Here is a 14,170-nt window from a genome sequence, read left to right on the forward strand (position 1 = left end):
GTATGGGGTCAAATGAGTAAGACCTATGTATTCAGAAAGTTATTTTGACCATTTTATAAAGTATTTATTGAAAAGGAGATTGGAGACAAGAGGCGGTTATCAAGATAAAGGTGATGGTGGCCCTTAGGAACTAGGATGCTGGCAGTGTGGATAGAGATGAGGGAGTGGATATGAGATAGCATGGTAATAAAACTGATAGGAAGTGAGATGTAATTAGATGTGGGAGATGAGGGAGAGTAAGAATCACAGATGACTGAACTTTCCAGCTTGGTAAAGGACAGAATTATGGCACCACCATCAGAAATAGAGAATTTAGGAGGAGGGACATGTTTAGTGGGGAGGAAGATATTTCCATGTTGAACCTATTGAGATGACATGTTAAAAGGACATGAAGAAGGCAATTGAATCTGTAAAACTGGAGCTCAGGAGAGAGTTTGGGGCAGGGGAGGAAATGTTTATATAAGTTTGAGAGTCTAAAGATCATAAATTATGGAAGGAGCCTTAGAGGTCATTTTAGAGATGAGGACACTAAAGCCCAGAGAAGTGAGGTTTTGCCTCGAGTCACAATGGTAGTAAAGTACCCGTGTCAGGATTTGAATTTTGGTCTTTACCCTCAGTGCTCTGATTACTTTATCCTGTTGTCTCAGAGACAGGATGTAAGGCTGTCATCTGTATAGAAGTGGTAAAGATTTTCAAGGGAGAGAATTCAGAGGGATGAACCAGCAGAAGATATTGAGAAAAGTGGTCAAAGAGGTAGAAAGAGAACCTGGAGAAAGTGGTGTTATGGAAGCCAAAGGAAGAAAGAATTTCTAAAAGGCATAGTATCATCAACAGTCATAAAAGTTGCAGAAGGTCCATGGGGCATGTAGACAAGGAAAATTAATTTAGCAGTTAAGAAGGTGCCAGGTGACTTTGAGAAGAGCAGTTTTATTTCTTAGGGAGAGAAGCTTGATGGAAAGAAGTTGAGGGGGGTGAGAGGTGAGGTAGTGCTGGCCACAAATGCTACACAGACTATTTCTTGGTAGATTTATCAATGAATAAGAAAGAAAATAAGATAATAAGTTGAAGGGAAGATAGAGTCAGGGGGAATGATTTTGGGGGTAGGATGGGAGGGAAAGGCATTAAATAAATCTCAGAATGTTTGTAGGTGGAGAGAAAGGAATCACTAAAGAAGGAGATGAATGATAGAATCCAAAAATATCTTGGCAAGAATAAAATCAAATGAGATGAAATATATTTTAAAAAAACAAACCCCACATGGGATCAAAAATATCACTTGCACATAGGATGAGAGAGTTGTGGTTAGACAGCAGTTCACGTGAAAGCTATAGGTAGGTATTTTAGTGGGCCACAATCCCAGTATGAGTCAACAATATTTTGGAGCTGCTAGAAAAGCAAATGTGGGCATAGGCTGCATTAAGAGAGGCAAATGTAGAGGAAGAGGAGGAGAGGAGGAGGAGGGAGAGGATAATCTCTCCATACTGGCTGGATCAGAACACATCTGGAATAATGTTTTCACTCACTGATGAATTGGATTAAGTGAGGCAGAGTTGGACAAAGTCATCATCCTTATTCTCTCTTCCTTACTGAGCAGAGATCCTAAGAAAGAACTGGGGATGTTTTAGGCTGAAGAAGAGAAGGCTTAGGGAGGACATGATGAACTATCTTCAAGGATTTGAGGAAAGATTAGTCTTTTTCTGCTTGATTTTAACAGGTAGAACCAGGAATATTGTGCTGAAATCAGAGAGGTAGATTTAGACTTTGTAAGGCAAAACCTTCCTAACAGGGCTTTCCTGATTACAGGGTTCTCTTGCACTGAAAGTCTTCAGGTAGAGGGGTTGTCTATGTACACAGTGAGTGCTCTATAGGAATATTAAGTCTGTCATTCATTCAATAAGCATTTGTTAAGCATTTACTAGAAGCCTGGTACTATACAAAGTGCTGAGAATACAAAGAAAGTAAAAGAACAGTTGCCAGCCCTCAAGGATTTTACATTCCAATAGGAGAGACAACATACAAACAACTCTTAGCATATAAGCTATCTACTGAATAATGGGAGGCAGTCTCCCAGTGAAGTCAGTGGGAGTGGGAGGGAGAGGGGAGAGAGGCATTGAGAAAGGACTTTTGCAGAAGGTGGGATTGAGCTATTAAGGGATTAAGATTAAGGTTTTTTCCAACTCTGAGATTCTGTGAAAGGGAATCAACAAGATGCTTAAAATCCTGGGGAAAGGGAGCAGCTTTGAGTACCTAGTGAAAGGGGTGACCAGAGTAGGAGCACATTGCTTAGAGATAAGACCCCCTTTCTGCACTTCTTTCACCTCTCTCATGCTGTCTGCAGCCATTGTTGCCTAGCAAAGCTGGCTGAGGAACGGTCTGTTCATTTTATTCCTGCCTGTTATTTGGGGACATGTGTTCTCAAGAACACAAGGAGCCCTTCTGATAACTAAGTGGTGTCCTTGCAGCACTGAGGAATAATTTAAACTGGGGATATTACTCTGAGAACAGCAGTTGTTTGGGTTTTGTGAGTTTTTTTCCCTCTCTTTGAACCTTGTTTATGAAGCTGTGTTTAACCAGCTTCTCCTTCCCTCTACCCCATGCTGAGAAGGGTGTTAAAGAAGCCATAGTTCATCAGTGTTCACTCCTTTGGGTATCTATTCCATCCTTTGGAGGATATCAAGGCATCTGGCCCAACTGAAGTGACATCTTCTCTGTCCTGGACAAGTTGCTGGTACTCTACTTTTGAGTTAAATTTTGACCCGGCCTCTGAGTTATGCTAGGCCATGGACAGAATTACAGAGGAGTAGTCCTCAGGAAATCTATTTTTGCCATCATTTAGGAAACAGTTCAGTCACTGCCTTATTTGTAGTAAGTCACTGATTTTTTGTGGGTGGGTTGCTAACCATTAAGTAGTCATTGGTAATATGGAAATTGGGGCTATTTTTCTGCCCCAGTTTTTTTTTTTTTTAATGGATATGGCGAAAGAAGCATTTCTATTAGTTGTGAGAAGTTTTGCTGACCATTTCTTGCTATCTGGAGTTCAGTATGGGATATTAGACTGTATACTTCTGTCAATGCTTCTGAGGGTAGCCAGGGGAAGAATACTTGCTGGATTGAGAATTCTAGAAAGCTTTGGGGAGGATTTGGGAAAGAAGGGGTATTAATGAAGCTTGGGGAGAAGTAGGAGTCAGCTGGCAACCAGCTGGAATGCCTGTAGGATACTGACTCACTGGTTAGTGTGTAAGATTGCCATTAGTGAAATCCTGGCGTACAATACAGACTTCCCAGAATTAGGATCTGCTTTAAGATGAGTAATATGAAAAATGTCAATTAGACAGTGAAAATGATTATGAGGAGATTCACTTAAAGAGTACTTGGAGGAAGAAACTAAAAAGCCACTTCTTAGTGATCAATGGACATGAAAAGTCAGTTAGAAATGACAGAGATCATTTGATCATAGATTTGGCTGCAAGGGAACTTAGAGCACATTGAATCTAGCCTGCTCATTTTATTGGTGATGAGACAGAGGACCAAAGAAATCCCCAGGATCATCAGGATCAGATTTTCACCCATTTTGTGCCCAGACCCTATTAGGGGTTTTCTTGACAAAGATACTGGAGTGGTTTGCTATTTTCTTTTCCAGCTCATTTTCAGATGGGGAAACTGAGGCAAACATGATTAAGTGACTAGCCTCGACTCACTTAAGTAAGTAAGTGCCTGAGACCAGATTTGAACTCAGGAAAATTAATTTTCCTGGTTCCAAGCCCAGCGCTCTATGCATTGTGCCATCTAACTGTCTGCTAAGACCAATGTGCTAGGTGCCATTAGAAGGAGTGTGGGTTTAGGACAAACACAGAGAAGTCTCCACATGTTCTTAAGCTACTTATTGCTTAACATCACTGAGGAAGGAGCTTACAGATGGTTTCTTCTCCAAAGCTGGGTCCCACTCAGGTCGTCTACCTGAAGTAATAGGTTGTCTAAGAAAAATCATTTCCTTGTCCCTGTTTCCTTTTCCGTTTAGTGGCAAGAAAGTCTTAATCAGCTGCTTCAGTCCCAGAGATGAGAATTTAGGGGAGAACTAATAAGTTTTGTGAATCATATTGAGACCATATTAAAAGCCTAACAGAGAGTTCAGAATAGATGAACAAGGGTCTCTGCAGGGAGCCCTTAAACTAGATTTGGGCCCTTGAGAATAATGAATTTACTAAATTTAGTGAGAAGAAGGGATGATTTAGAGCCCAAGCATTTAGGTTGTACAAATGGAAATGGATGATTTGAACAAAACCCTTTTATTCCACTGTCAGATGGAGGACATAGTCCTGTCCTGAGAGTTTGAGTTCAGCATCTCAAGTCAGTTCTGCTCAGGGAGGAGCATCCTTCATCTTTCTTTAATATTTAAAATATAATGTTCATATGTTTATTTTTCATGAAATGTTAAATGGTGTCTCTAAGAAATGGTTTTTGAAAAGTGAGCAAGAATTTGTCTATTTTTGTTCTTTCCATTGACTTTTGGAGAGAGATTATATAGGAGTGACCATCTACTTGGTCATCCTAACCCATGTATTTTACCAGTGTGAAAAAAGGAGAGGCAAAAGAAAAGAGAAGGAACTGTTGGTAACCCAGTCCATAAAGCAAGTTAGTCCCAAAGGAGTCTCAGATGAATAACTCCTTGAGATCATATTCTTATATATATTTAGAGAAAATTAAGGACTGGAAAAATTAAATGATTTACCAAGGTCACACAGGAAGTAAGTGGCATAGATAGGGTTTGAACTAGGGTTCTCCTTCAAATCCACTGATTCTGTCAGTGTCTTGTTTTAATCTTCTTTGCACCAGGTCAGAGTGCACTCTCAACTTCTCTAAAGAAGCCAAATATGAACTATAATGATTTTTAAATGATTCAGGATGTCAGAGCTGGACTCATTTTTACATTTGAAGAAAGAGCTGCAGAAAGTAACTATTCCCATATTCTACAACTTCTACAAAATCAGTGTTGTTGCCTCCTCCTCCTGTTTTTACTAATATGGAAATTGCAGATTTAGGATATCTGAATCTTTGGCTTTAGATATAATGCTATAGTAGTATATCTTCAGTTTATCTATAGGGAAGAAAATGATTGCAACTTCTCTATCATTTGAACCCCTTTGTGATAAAGAAGAGGTATGAACCTCATGGAGAGAGAGAGCTGGTCAAGGAGTAAGAAAAATACAGGTTCAAGTTTCTCCTCTCACACAGGTCTGGTGGTCCTGCTCAGTGAGTGACCTGTTCTCTCAATACTACAAATTGCAGAAAAGATGGCAGCCTGCATTAATAGATGGAATTTCCTCATCTGAGAGGTTCTGATACAGATATGTGTTATGTCCCTGGGAAGAATCTGTGTGTTTAGTGCTGGGGGAACCAGAAATAAAAAAAAAATGTAGCCTTAGCCCTCTAGGAATTTACAGTCATCCAAGAGATCAGATGCATCTAAAAACAAATAATTATGACTGACATTTACATAGCACTTTAATATTTGCAGAATATTTTTCAAAGTTATCTCATTTAAGCCTCACAACAACTAGAAAAGGTTCTATAGTTATCATATAATATTTATCAAGGTAAATAAGGTCCCAAGGGGACCTAGAAACAGTTTATTTAAAGTCAAACAACTAGTGTCAGAGGCAGGATTCTTCAAGTCAGTGTTTAAAAAATTTTTTTTTAACAGCCCTGTGTTCCCCCTATAATATAAAGTAGACTGACAGGGCAAAAGAGAAATTCAGACTACATATCCTAGGAAAATCTGAGGAGAGGCAGAGATCAGTTTTAGCTGGGGGAGAAGAGTAATTGGAGCAGGGAGGACTTCACAGAGGAGATGATAGCTAAATTAGTCCTTAAGAGAAGAGGCAATTTTGTCTGATGGAGAACAGAGAAGTGTGTTCTAGGCATGTTCCAGCTCACAGAAGGGGGATGGAGAAAGGGGAGAAAATTTATATTGAGCAACAGCTAGTTGTCTGGTTTCCCTCTATAGAGTCTAGACCAAGAGAGAATATGTAAGAGCTCTAAATTAATCTGGGGGAAAAAGGGACACTAATGTGGTGAGGGGCATATGGTCATGATTATTATGTGCTGTTTAAATGGACACCTGTAGTTAGTAGGGGATCTGTACATCTGGGGATTGGAAGGATTGTACTGACCCTGAAACTCTCGGAATGAATTGGATTTCTCTTTGATGGATTTATTTGGCCAATGTTCTAACCCTCGGTCTCCATGGTGACTCACTCCAGCAGGACGTTTTGGTAGCATAATGCATTTAGAATTGACACTAGCAGCATTTCCTGCCAGTGGGGGCTTCTCTATGCTGGAGCAGGTGCTCGTTTGTGTCAAGCTGAGGAACCTTCTTTAGTGCAGTTCTGCAAGACAAACAAACCGGGATATTTCTCAGCTAGTTGAAGTGTGGTTCTTACCCGCGGCAGGGAGGAGGACTAGATGCCCTCTTGGAAGCTTCTCTGGGCCCAGCATTCTGGGCCTGGGCATGCCTTCCATTGCAGGAAGAACAGAGATCTCTCTTTTGATGGACAGGGCATAGAAATGTCCTATAAAAGACAAGTGTTTATGAGGAAAGGTCTGCTTTTCATGGCGTTCTGTGGCTCATGCTCGCTGTTTTTTCATGTTTATCACCTCAGATGAGGCAGGCCCTGTGATTAAGTCTTATTCAATCCCTGCTATTCTTGGAGCTCTACCGAGAGTCATTTATACCCACAAGGCTCTTGGTGATTTGCTAGCAGCTGGTAGCAAGATCATGTTCTCAGGAAAAAGGCAGCGTTTTATGGGAAAGAATCCCAAAGTCACAGGACCTGGGTTCAAATGCTGCCTCAGAGGCTCACCCACCCCCCATTACACCAATCACACAATTCTCCCCCCCCCATATGAAACAAGATGATGAATGGGACACTTTTGAATTCTGGGTCCCATGGCCTGTAAGTGCCTGAGGCTGCTCAGTGTTCCTGACTCCAGGGCTGGCACTTTATCCCACAGAGCTGCCCACCATCGAGATCTCTTCTGATTCCAGAGCCAGTACGCTACAGGTCCCACTCTGCTTCCTATCTCCCTCTCCTCCCTCTGTATAGCCCTTACTTAGGAGGTGCTAGAGAAGTACTCACCATTGTTATTACCTAGTTCCCCTCACCCAGTCCCTCTCCTGGAGCTGATTGTGAAGTCTGGGCAGGACTACAAAGGGCGTTGGAGACTATGGAGCAGCTCCCCAGGACTTGTTGGGGTTTGACCTTGCCGAGTTCTGAGGTTTGTGGCTCTGAGCCAGGAGGGAGGCCCAGGGAGTTCACAGTGAGGATGGGGAATGTGTGGATGCCAGAGGAAAACTGTTAGGCCCTAGAAGGTAAATAAACTAGCTGCGGCATTTTCTTAACTAGGGGCTTTAATGATAGATTGCCCCCGTGGCTTGGGGGTATAGTGATGCTTTCTTTTCTCTCTGGGGAGCCAGGGACCTAGGAAATCATGGAGGGAGCCCTTCCAGCAGAAACATCCAGTGATTGGGTCTCTTGCTCCCCTCTGAGGGGTGTCTTGTGGCCTCTCACCTTCTGAATTCTTTTTTCCCCTTTCTTTTTGATTTGTTTTGTGTGTTTGAGGGATGGTGCCCAGAGTAGATAGCTGCAAAATAGAAAAGGTACAGAGATAAAAGAGAACAGCCTTGTCTTGGGGATAGGTAGTGACTCATCCCTAATTTTGTGCTGGTTGCTTTCTGAAGTCCCACTAATCTAAGGAGCTGGATTGGCTTGGGTGTGGGGCACACTTCTTGCCAGAGGATTCTCACCCGTATACTCTGGGCTTCACTGCTTTGCCTACAGTCAGCTCTTGGGAATGTAAGGATCACCAAACTGAATTAATTTTTTAAAAATAGTAATTTCATCTTGCTCAAATTTTACACTCCAAAGTCACTCAGCAGTTCATGCTCCAGCTTCTCTTCCTTCTGACATTCATGCCCTATTTTCCCTTTTACCATCATGAGACGCAGCCTCTGAGCTGGGAAGACTTTTCCTGATTATCTTCAGAATCTTTCCCCTTTCCTCCTAGTCTCTTGTAAACCCTGTATCTCAGAAGAGCCATTTGACTTTCTTTAGTCCCTTGGTTACCTTTTTTTTTTTTTTTTTTTGGATAGGCCATCTTTGAGGTTGTGCAGCTTGAAAACTGAATTATTTCCTCAGATCAGGAATAATTTGGTATTGTTATCAGTGTGTCTAGACCTGTACTATGTTTATTTTTGGTCTATTTTTATTCTAAACTTAAGCATTAAATAAAATGATACTTTCATAGTGTAACAGAAGAGAATGGTCCACAAAATTGTGAATCTCGAGTAGGCACAGGTTTCCTTTCTTTGAATTATGTGATAAATTAAAATATAACTTTTAAAGCAAATCCCACTTGTCTTTTGTTGCCAGCCTTATTTCTCTTGTGCACATAAAAAAGGCATTTCATTGACAGCCTCCCCTTTTTTTTTCATTATTCTATCCCTATCCTTTCTACTCCTCCCCTCACTGGAAAAAAAAAAAGATTTTGCAATAAATACACACACACACACAATGCCCAAATATGCTTGTTTTTCTGTATTATGCTTATTGGAGATAATTTCTAGTCACAGTGCCCTCTTCTTATCAATCCTCTCCATTTATCTTATATTTATTTTGTGTAGTTTTTATATATATTTGTATCAAGTCAAGTCAAATCAACACACATTTGTTAAACTCTTACTGGTACTAGCTGAGTGGTCTGGACAAGTCCCTTAACCCTGTTTTCCTCAGTTTCCTCACCTATAAAATGAACCAAAGAAGGAAATGGTAAACCACTCTAGTATCTTTACCCCCAAAAAGTCATGAATAGTTGGATATAATTTAAGCAACTGAACAGCAGTAACAGCATTGTGCTAGGCACTGTAACTAAGCACTGGGATAATATTATAAATAACTATAAATATAAGTAGGTAGAAAAAAGTCCTTATTCTGAGGCTGCTCAGTGCTCCTGAGCTCACATTCTATAGCAGGGGTTTTTGCCCCCGCTGGATTATGGCAAACGGGCTGAGGAGGGAGACAGAGCGTGAGGTTTTGTTTTTACTGTAGTCGGGCCCTCCCACAGTCTGAGGGACAGTGAACTGACCCCCTAGTTAAAAAGTTTGAGGACTACTGGCCTATAGGGTGAGATGACTCTTAAATAGAAACTAGAAAGTGGGGTGGGGGGGGTTTAAGAGACCTAGAAATGGGGTATTGCAGACAAAGTCTGGGAGGAGAGTCAGGAGTACAGGCTGAAGAGGAAACTGAAATTCTAGATATTGGTGCATGTTGTTCTCCCTTGAAAACAAAAATTGTTTCATTTCTGCCCTTGTATTCAGTGCCTAGCACAGATCCTGGCACACAGTGTTAATAAATGCTTGTTGTTTGATTGATTGGTTTTTCCTACTGCTGAGAGGCAGTAGGGCATAGTAAAAAGAATTCTGGATTTGCAATCAGGAAACCTGGGCTTGAATTCTGCTTTGGATACTTGATGTGTGGTCTTGGGAAGAGCCTTTAATTCTCCCCACCTCCCTTTTGCACACAAAAGGTGCTAAATAAATATTTGTTTCTATCCTTAGTGTTCTAGTCATGAGCTTGATATCTAAGGAAAGAGATTTGAATGCTTGTTCAAACCATTGTAACTTTTATACTCCTTTACTTAAGTGTGATTCTATTCACTTTCATCTACATGTTATCCCTGGTGGGTCGGAGCTTAGGTATTGAAAAGGTGCCTTGATTCCTTGGGGCTCTGGTTTCCCCTGGGTGTTTGCACTTTGTTCTAAGTGCTGTTGTCATTTACATGATCTTAAGCAGTGGTGGGTAGGGAAATTTTAGAGTGATACACTTTCCAAAACATTTTGAAGATTGCCCCCACCCCCACTCCCTTAAAAAAAAAAAGTAATACAGTCACACTTTCTACTAGACATTTGCAAAATAAATGTTTGCGATTGGATCAATTTTGATACAGATGATGTCTCAAAGTAAAATAGTTAAAGATTAGCTCTGTCCCTCTGCTTGCCAAGTTCTTTTTCTCTTATCCTTTGTGACATCTGAAAACACCTTAAGAAAAGGAGCTGGGAAGAATTAGACTGGGAGGAGGGAGGGGGAGAGGAAGGGGAAGAGCATACTGATTTATTGTTACTTTTATCTCGACACTAGGATTTCCAACTACATCCAGAAGAGAAAAAAAGAACAAACAAACAAACAAACAAAAAACTTTAAAGACTAGGTCCACTCAGGTTGGGCTTTGCATCAGTCTTAGGAGTAATGTTCTCTCCAAGAAGGTCTAGCAGCAGTGATAATTTCTAATGAGCTACTGAGATTAGGGAGTAAAATCATGTGAGTTAGGGTAGAAAGTCACTTAGATTTAGAAAGATTTGCATATTTTAGAGATACATATTTTAGTTCCTGGGTTGAAGATGAAAGGATCAGGAGAGGTCTCTGGGCAATAAGAATTATCATTACCCAGGGCACCAAAACATTCCTTTTTGAGCCATATAGTTAGACAGGGTGTGATCCAAGATCCTTTTAGGAGTTTTGTGAGGTCAAAAATATTTTCATCATCTTAAGATTTAAAAATTTCTAACACAGTAAATATCTATAGATATGATCCAAATAAGGCAAAGTATTTTGAGGGATCTTCAGTAATTTTTAAGAGTGTATAAAGGTCCTTGAGACCAAAAATTTGGTAAACCACTGTTCTAGATTGACAGAAGAATTCTAATTTTGGCTCTGCCACTTAGTGATTTTAGAATCTTTGAGATAGAAGGAACCTTAGAAATAATCTGGTCTGACCCTGGTACAGTCTGGTTAGAGAGGACACTTTATGGGGACTAGGAGTAGCAGTGAAAAAAGGATGATAGGTTATGTAGATAACTAGAATGAGAAATCTATAAATATAGCCCAGAATACCAAAGGAATTCTCCTAATCCTTGTGTTGGTGGTCCTCACCTAGTTTCCTCATTATTGGTGCATTCTTATGTCCTGTGAGCCTGCTTATCTTGGCTTGGTGCAGATATTTTTGCGTGTGTATATGTTTTTCTTTTCTTTTTTTTTTGGAAATAATATTTTTCCAATGACATGTAAGGATAGTTTTCAACATTAATTTTTATAAGCTTTTGACTTCAAAATTTTTCTCCCTCCCTTCCTTTCTCCTGCCCTTCCCAAGATGGCAAGCTGTCTGATTTAAGTTATACGTGTGTGTTCATGAAAATATTTCTACATTAATTATGTTGTGAAGGAAAAAAATAGAACAAAAAAAGAAAACCATAAAAAACAAAAAGTGAAAATAATATTCTTTGATCTGCATTCAGTCTTCATAGTTCTTTCTCTGGGTGTGGATAGCATTTTCCATCATGGGTCTTTTGAAATTGTCTTAGATCATTATATTGCTGAGAAGTCATAGTTGATCATTGCACAGTGTTGCTGGTACTGTGTATATGAGTCTCCTGGTTCTGTTCACTTCATTCAGTATCAATTCATAAAAGTCTTAACAAATTTTTCTGAAATCCACTTGCTCATCATTTCTTATGGCATAGGCATGTTCCATTACATTCATATACTACAATTTGTTCAACCATTCTCCAATTGATGGGGATTCCCTCAATTTCTAATTCTTTATCATTACAAAGAGGATGCTATAAGTATTTTTGTACATGTGGTCCCTTTTCCCTTTCATATGATCTCTTTGAGATACAGATCTAGTAGTGCATCAAAGGATATGCACTATTTGCCTTTTGGACATAGTTCCATATCATTCTTCACAATGGTTGGATCTATTCATAACTCCACCAGCAGTGCAACAGTGTCCCAATTTTCTCCACATCTTTCCCAACATTTATAATTTTACTTTTCACTCACATTAGCCAATCTGATAAGTGTGAGATGGTATAGCTTGGTGTATTTTTAAAGTTCAGAGCAGTGCTGTTTTATGGGCAAATCTGCATTCTTGGGATCCTTGTGTAGATTGCTTCATTTTTTCTTGTCAGAACGAAGACTGAGATTCATAAATTGTCATTAAATAGATTTTAAGAAATGCTTTTTGTGTATTTTATACCACCTGTGGCTTATATATTACTGATAATCTCTGCAAGTAGCAGTAAAGTGTGGTGCTGTTTCTTCAGATCCTGATCCAGCATGGAACAGTCTCCTTAATGAGTTACTTCTCATCCTCCTCTATCTTCATTGATAGAGAACTCACTCCTTTGGACAGCTACTTGAACTTCTTTGAATCTCAATTTTTTCAGCTCTAGAATGAGAGGATTGGCCTGATGGAGCCAATCCCCCAATCCAATAAGGAGTCTCAAAGGCTCCTTTTAGTTCTAAACTTTTGGGATTTTTAAGAGAGTTTTCCACAGAAATATAGGAGATAGGATAATAATCAAAGAGTCATTCCAGTATTGTGTTTTTTTATTTACATTTAAACATGGCTGTTTCTTTTGCTTCTTAATCATCAAATAAAGAATCATATTCATATAGGACTTCTGTTTGCCATTGGATGTTGGGAATAAACAGCATCATCCTTTAGAAGGATGCAAGGTGTCAGCTTGAGATTCTGTCCAAGCTTACTGCCTTTATAACTATACTTTGGTAATGGGTCTGGGCAAGTGTTAAAGAACTGCCAACGTTTTGTTCGGTTAGACTGTATGCTATAAGTATGTCACGTGCACAGTGAAGAGGAAGGTAATTGGAGCTAAGGATGATCTCAACAAAAGACACAAGTAAGTAGAGTAATTGATGTCAACAGGGACTTAAATGCAAGAGTTGTCCCAGAGTGAATATTCACCTGTGTGTGATAAAAATGTAACCATAAAATGGTCTTTTGAGGGGAACCAGTTTATTTTTTTTTCCCCTTGGACAATTTATTTTGGGTATTGGAGGTATAAGATGTGGATATTCTCAGAAAAAGCACAAACTGGCTTTCAAACCTTCAAACTAAGAGCTCTTGATTGAACTTCCCTGTGGCCTGGGAGGGGGGAAGGGGGAAGGGATCGTTGGCCCAGATTACCCTGGCTAATTCTTCTGGTGATTCAATCTGTTTCAGGTGAGCCTGAATGACTCCCATAATCAGATGGTGGTACACTGGGCTGGAGAAAAGAGCAACGTGATTGTGGCGTTAGCAAGAGATAGCCTGTCACTGCTGGGACCTAAAAGCAGTGATGTAAGTATTCTATCCTTATTTGGAAGGAGGGAGGGGTTGGAGCTTGTTGGGGTGCAGGCACGTGTGTGCCTCCTTTTGTTCTGCCCGTGGGAGGTGGCGTCTGCTGCTGGCTCACCTGGAGAAATTGTAGGTAAGTGGAGAGCAGGCCCGAAATATTACACAATGACAGGGCAGAGAGTGCAGAAATATTATCTCTTTTGCTTGCCTGATATACAGTTCAGTGGGAAAACATATCCTTATGATACCGAGGTTGCTTTTTTTCTCAAAGTGACAGGGTATTGTTCTGGTCGTTGTAGCCACTTGTCATGGTGCCAGAAATATATATTCCTGGGCAGAAGCCACCTTGTCCCTTGGAACAGAGCCCGGATGAAATCTCACTGGTTTTCTCATTGGTTGAATTCTTACCTGTTGCACTTGACTGTATTTCTGCCATTGATCTTTCATCTTTAAAGTGTCAGGGGCTGTAGGCTATCCCTATTTCAGGAACTCTGCCGAAAAGAAGGGGAATTTCTTTGGATTATACACCGGACACATTGACAAACTAACTGGTAGTGTATGCAGAGGATCTTTTAATTCTGTGGTTGCTGTGTTACCCAGAACATGAGAGGATGCTTCATTTCAGCTATATGCAAGGATCTTTTAATTTAATGCAGTATTGTATTTGTATACTCATCATGTGTGTTATAAATTATATGTGTACATATATAATATACATAAAATTAATTTTTAATTTTGTCTTTGGATGAATATTAGACTTTTGATTTTATTAGTATGGGGAACTTACATTGAGGAAATCCCCCCTTTTTAATGCAGATTAGGGATTGATCCACAATTTATAGTTGTAGAGAGTTGCCATGGGGCATTGAGGGGCTGTTACTTGTGACAGTATGTTGTAATAGATAGGACTTAAACCCAGTTTTGATTCTGAGACCAGATTTCTTATTTGCTATGCCATCCTATCTCCCATAACATAGAA

The 14,170-nt window shown here is 40.0% G+C and overlaps 1 protein-coding gene and 1 long non-coding RNA gene across 4 annotated transcripts in view; one reads left to right on the forward strand and one right to left on the reverse strand.

Annotated features, from left to right (window-relative positions):
- SORL1 (sortilin related receptor 1) overlaps positions 1-14,170 on the forward strand; it is a 206,326-nt gene that overhangs the window by 21,638 nt on the left and 170,518 nt on the right. For both annotated transcript variants that reach the window (XM_074302641.1, XM_074302640.1), the window contains exon 2: positions 13,078-13,194. In XM_074302641.1, coding sequence (XP_074158742.1) covers positions 13,078-13,194 — 117 coding nt within the window. The remainder of the gene's footprint in view (positions 1-13,077; positions 13,195-14,170) is intronic.
- LOC141562638 (uncharacterized) overlaps positions 6,320-14,170 on the reverse strand; it is a 36,714-nt gene continuing 28,863 nt past the window's right edge. Inside the window, exons 2-4 of one of the 2 annotated variants that reach the window (XR_012488216.1) lie at positions 13,600-13,682; positions 7,569-7,641; positions 6,320-6,386 (exon numbers count right to left, since the gene is read on the reverse strand). This is a non-coding gene — a long non-coding RNA (uncharacterized LOC141562638). Of the gene's footprint in view, positions 6,387-7,568; positions 7,642-11,101; positions 13,683-14,170 lie in introns of those variants that run through there. The other variant, XR_012488215.1, reaches the window with a different exon arrangement.

This window comes from Sminthopsis crassicaudata, chromosome 3 (genome assembly GCF_048593235.1).
Source record: "Sminthopsis crassicaudata isolate SCR6 chromosome 3, ASM4859323v1, whole genome shotgun sequence".
Classification (NCBI taxonomy): Eukaryota; Metazoa; Chordata; class Mammalia; order Dasyuromorphia; family Dasyuridae; genus Sminthopsis; species Sminthopsis crassicaudata.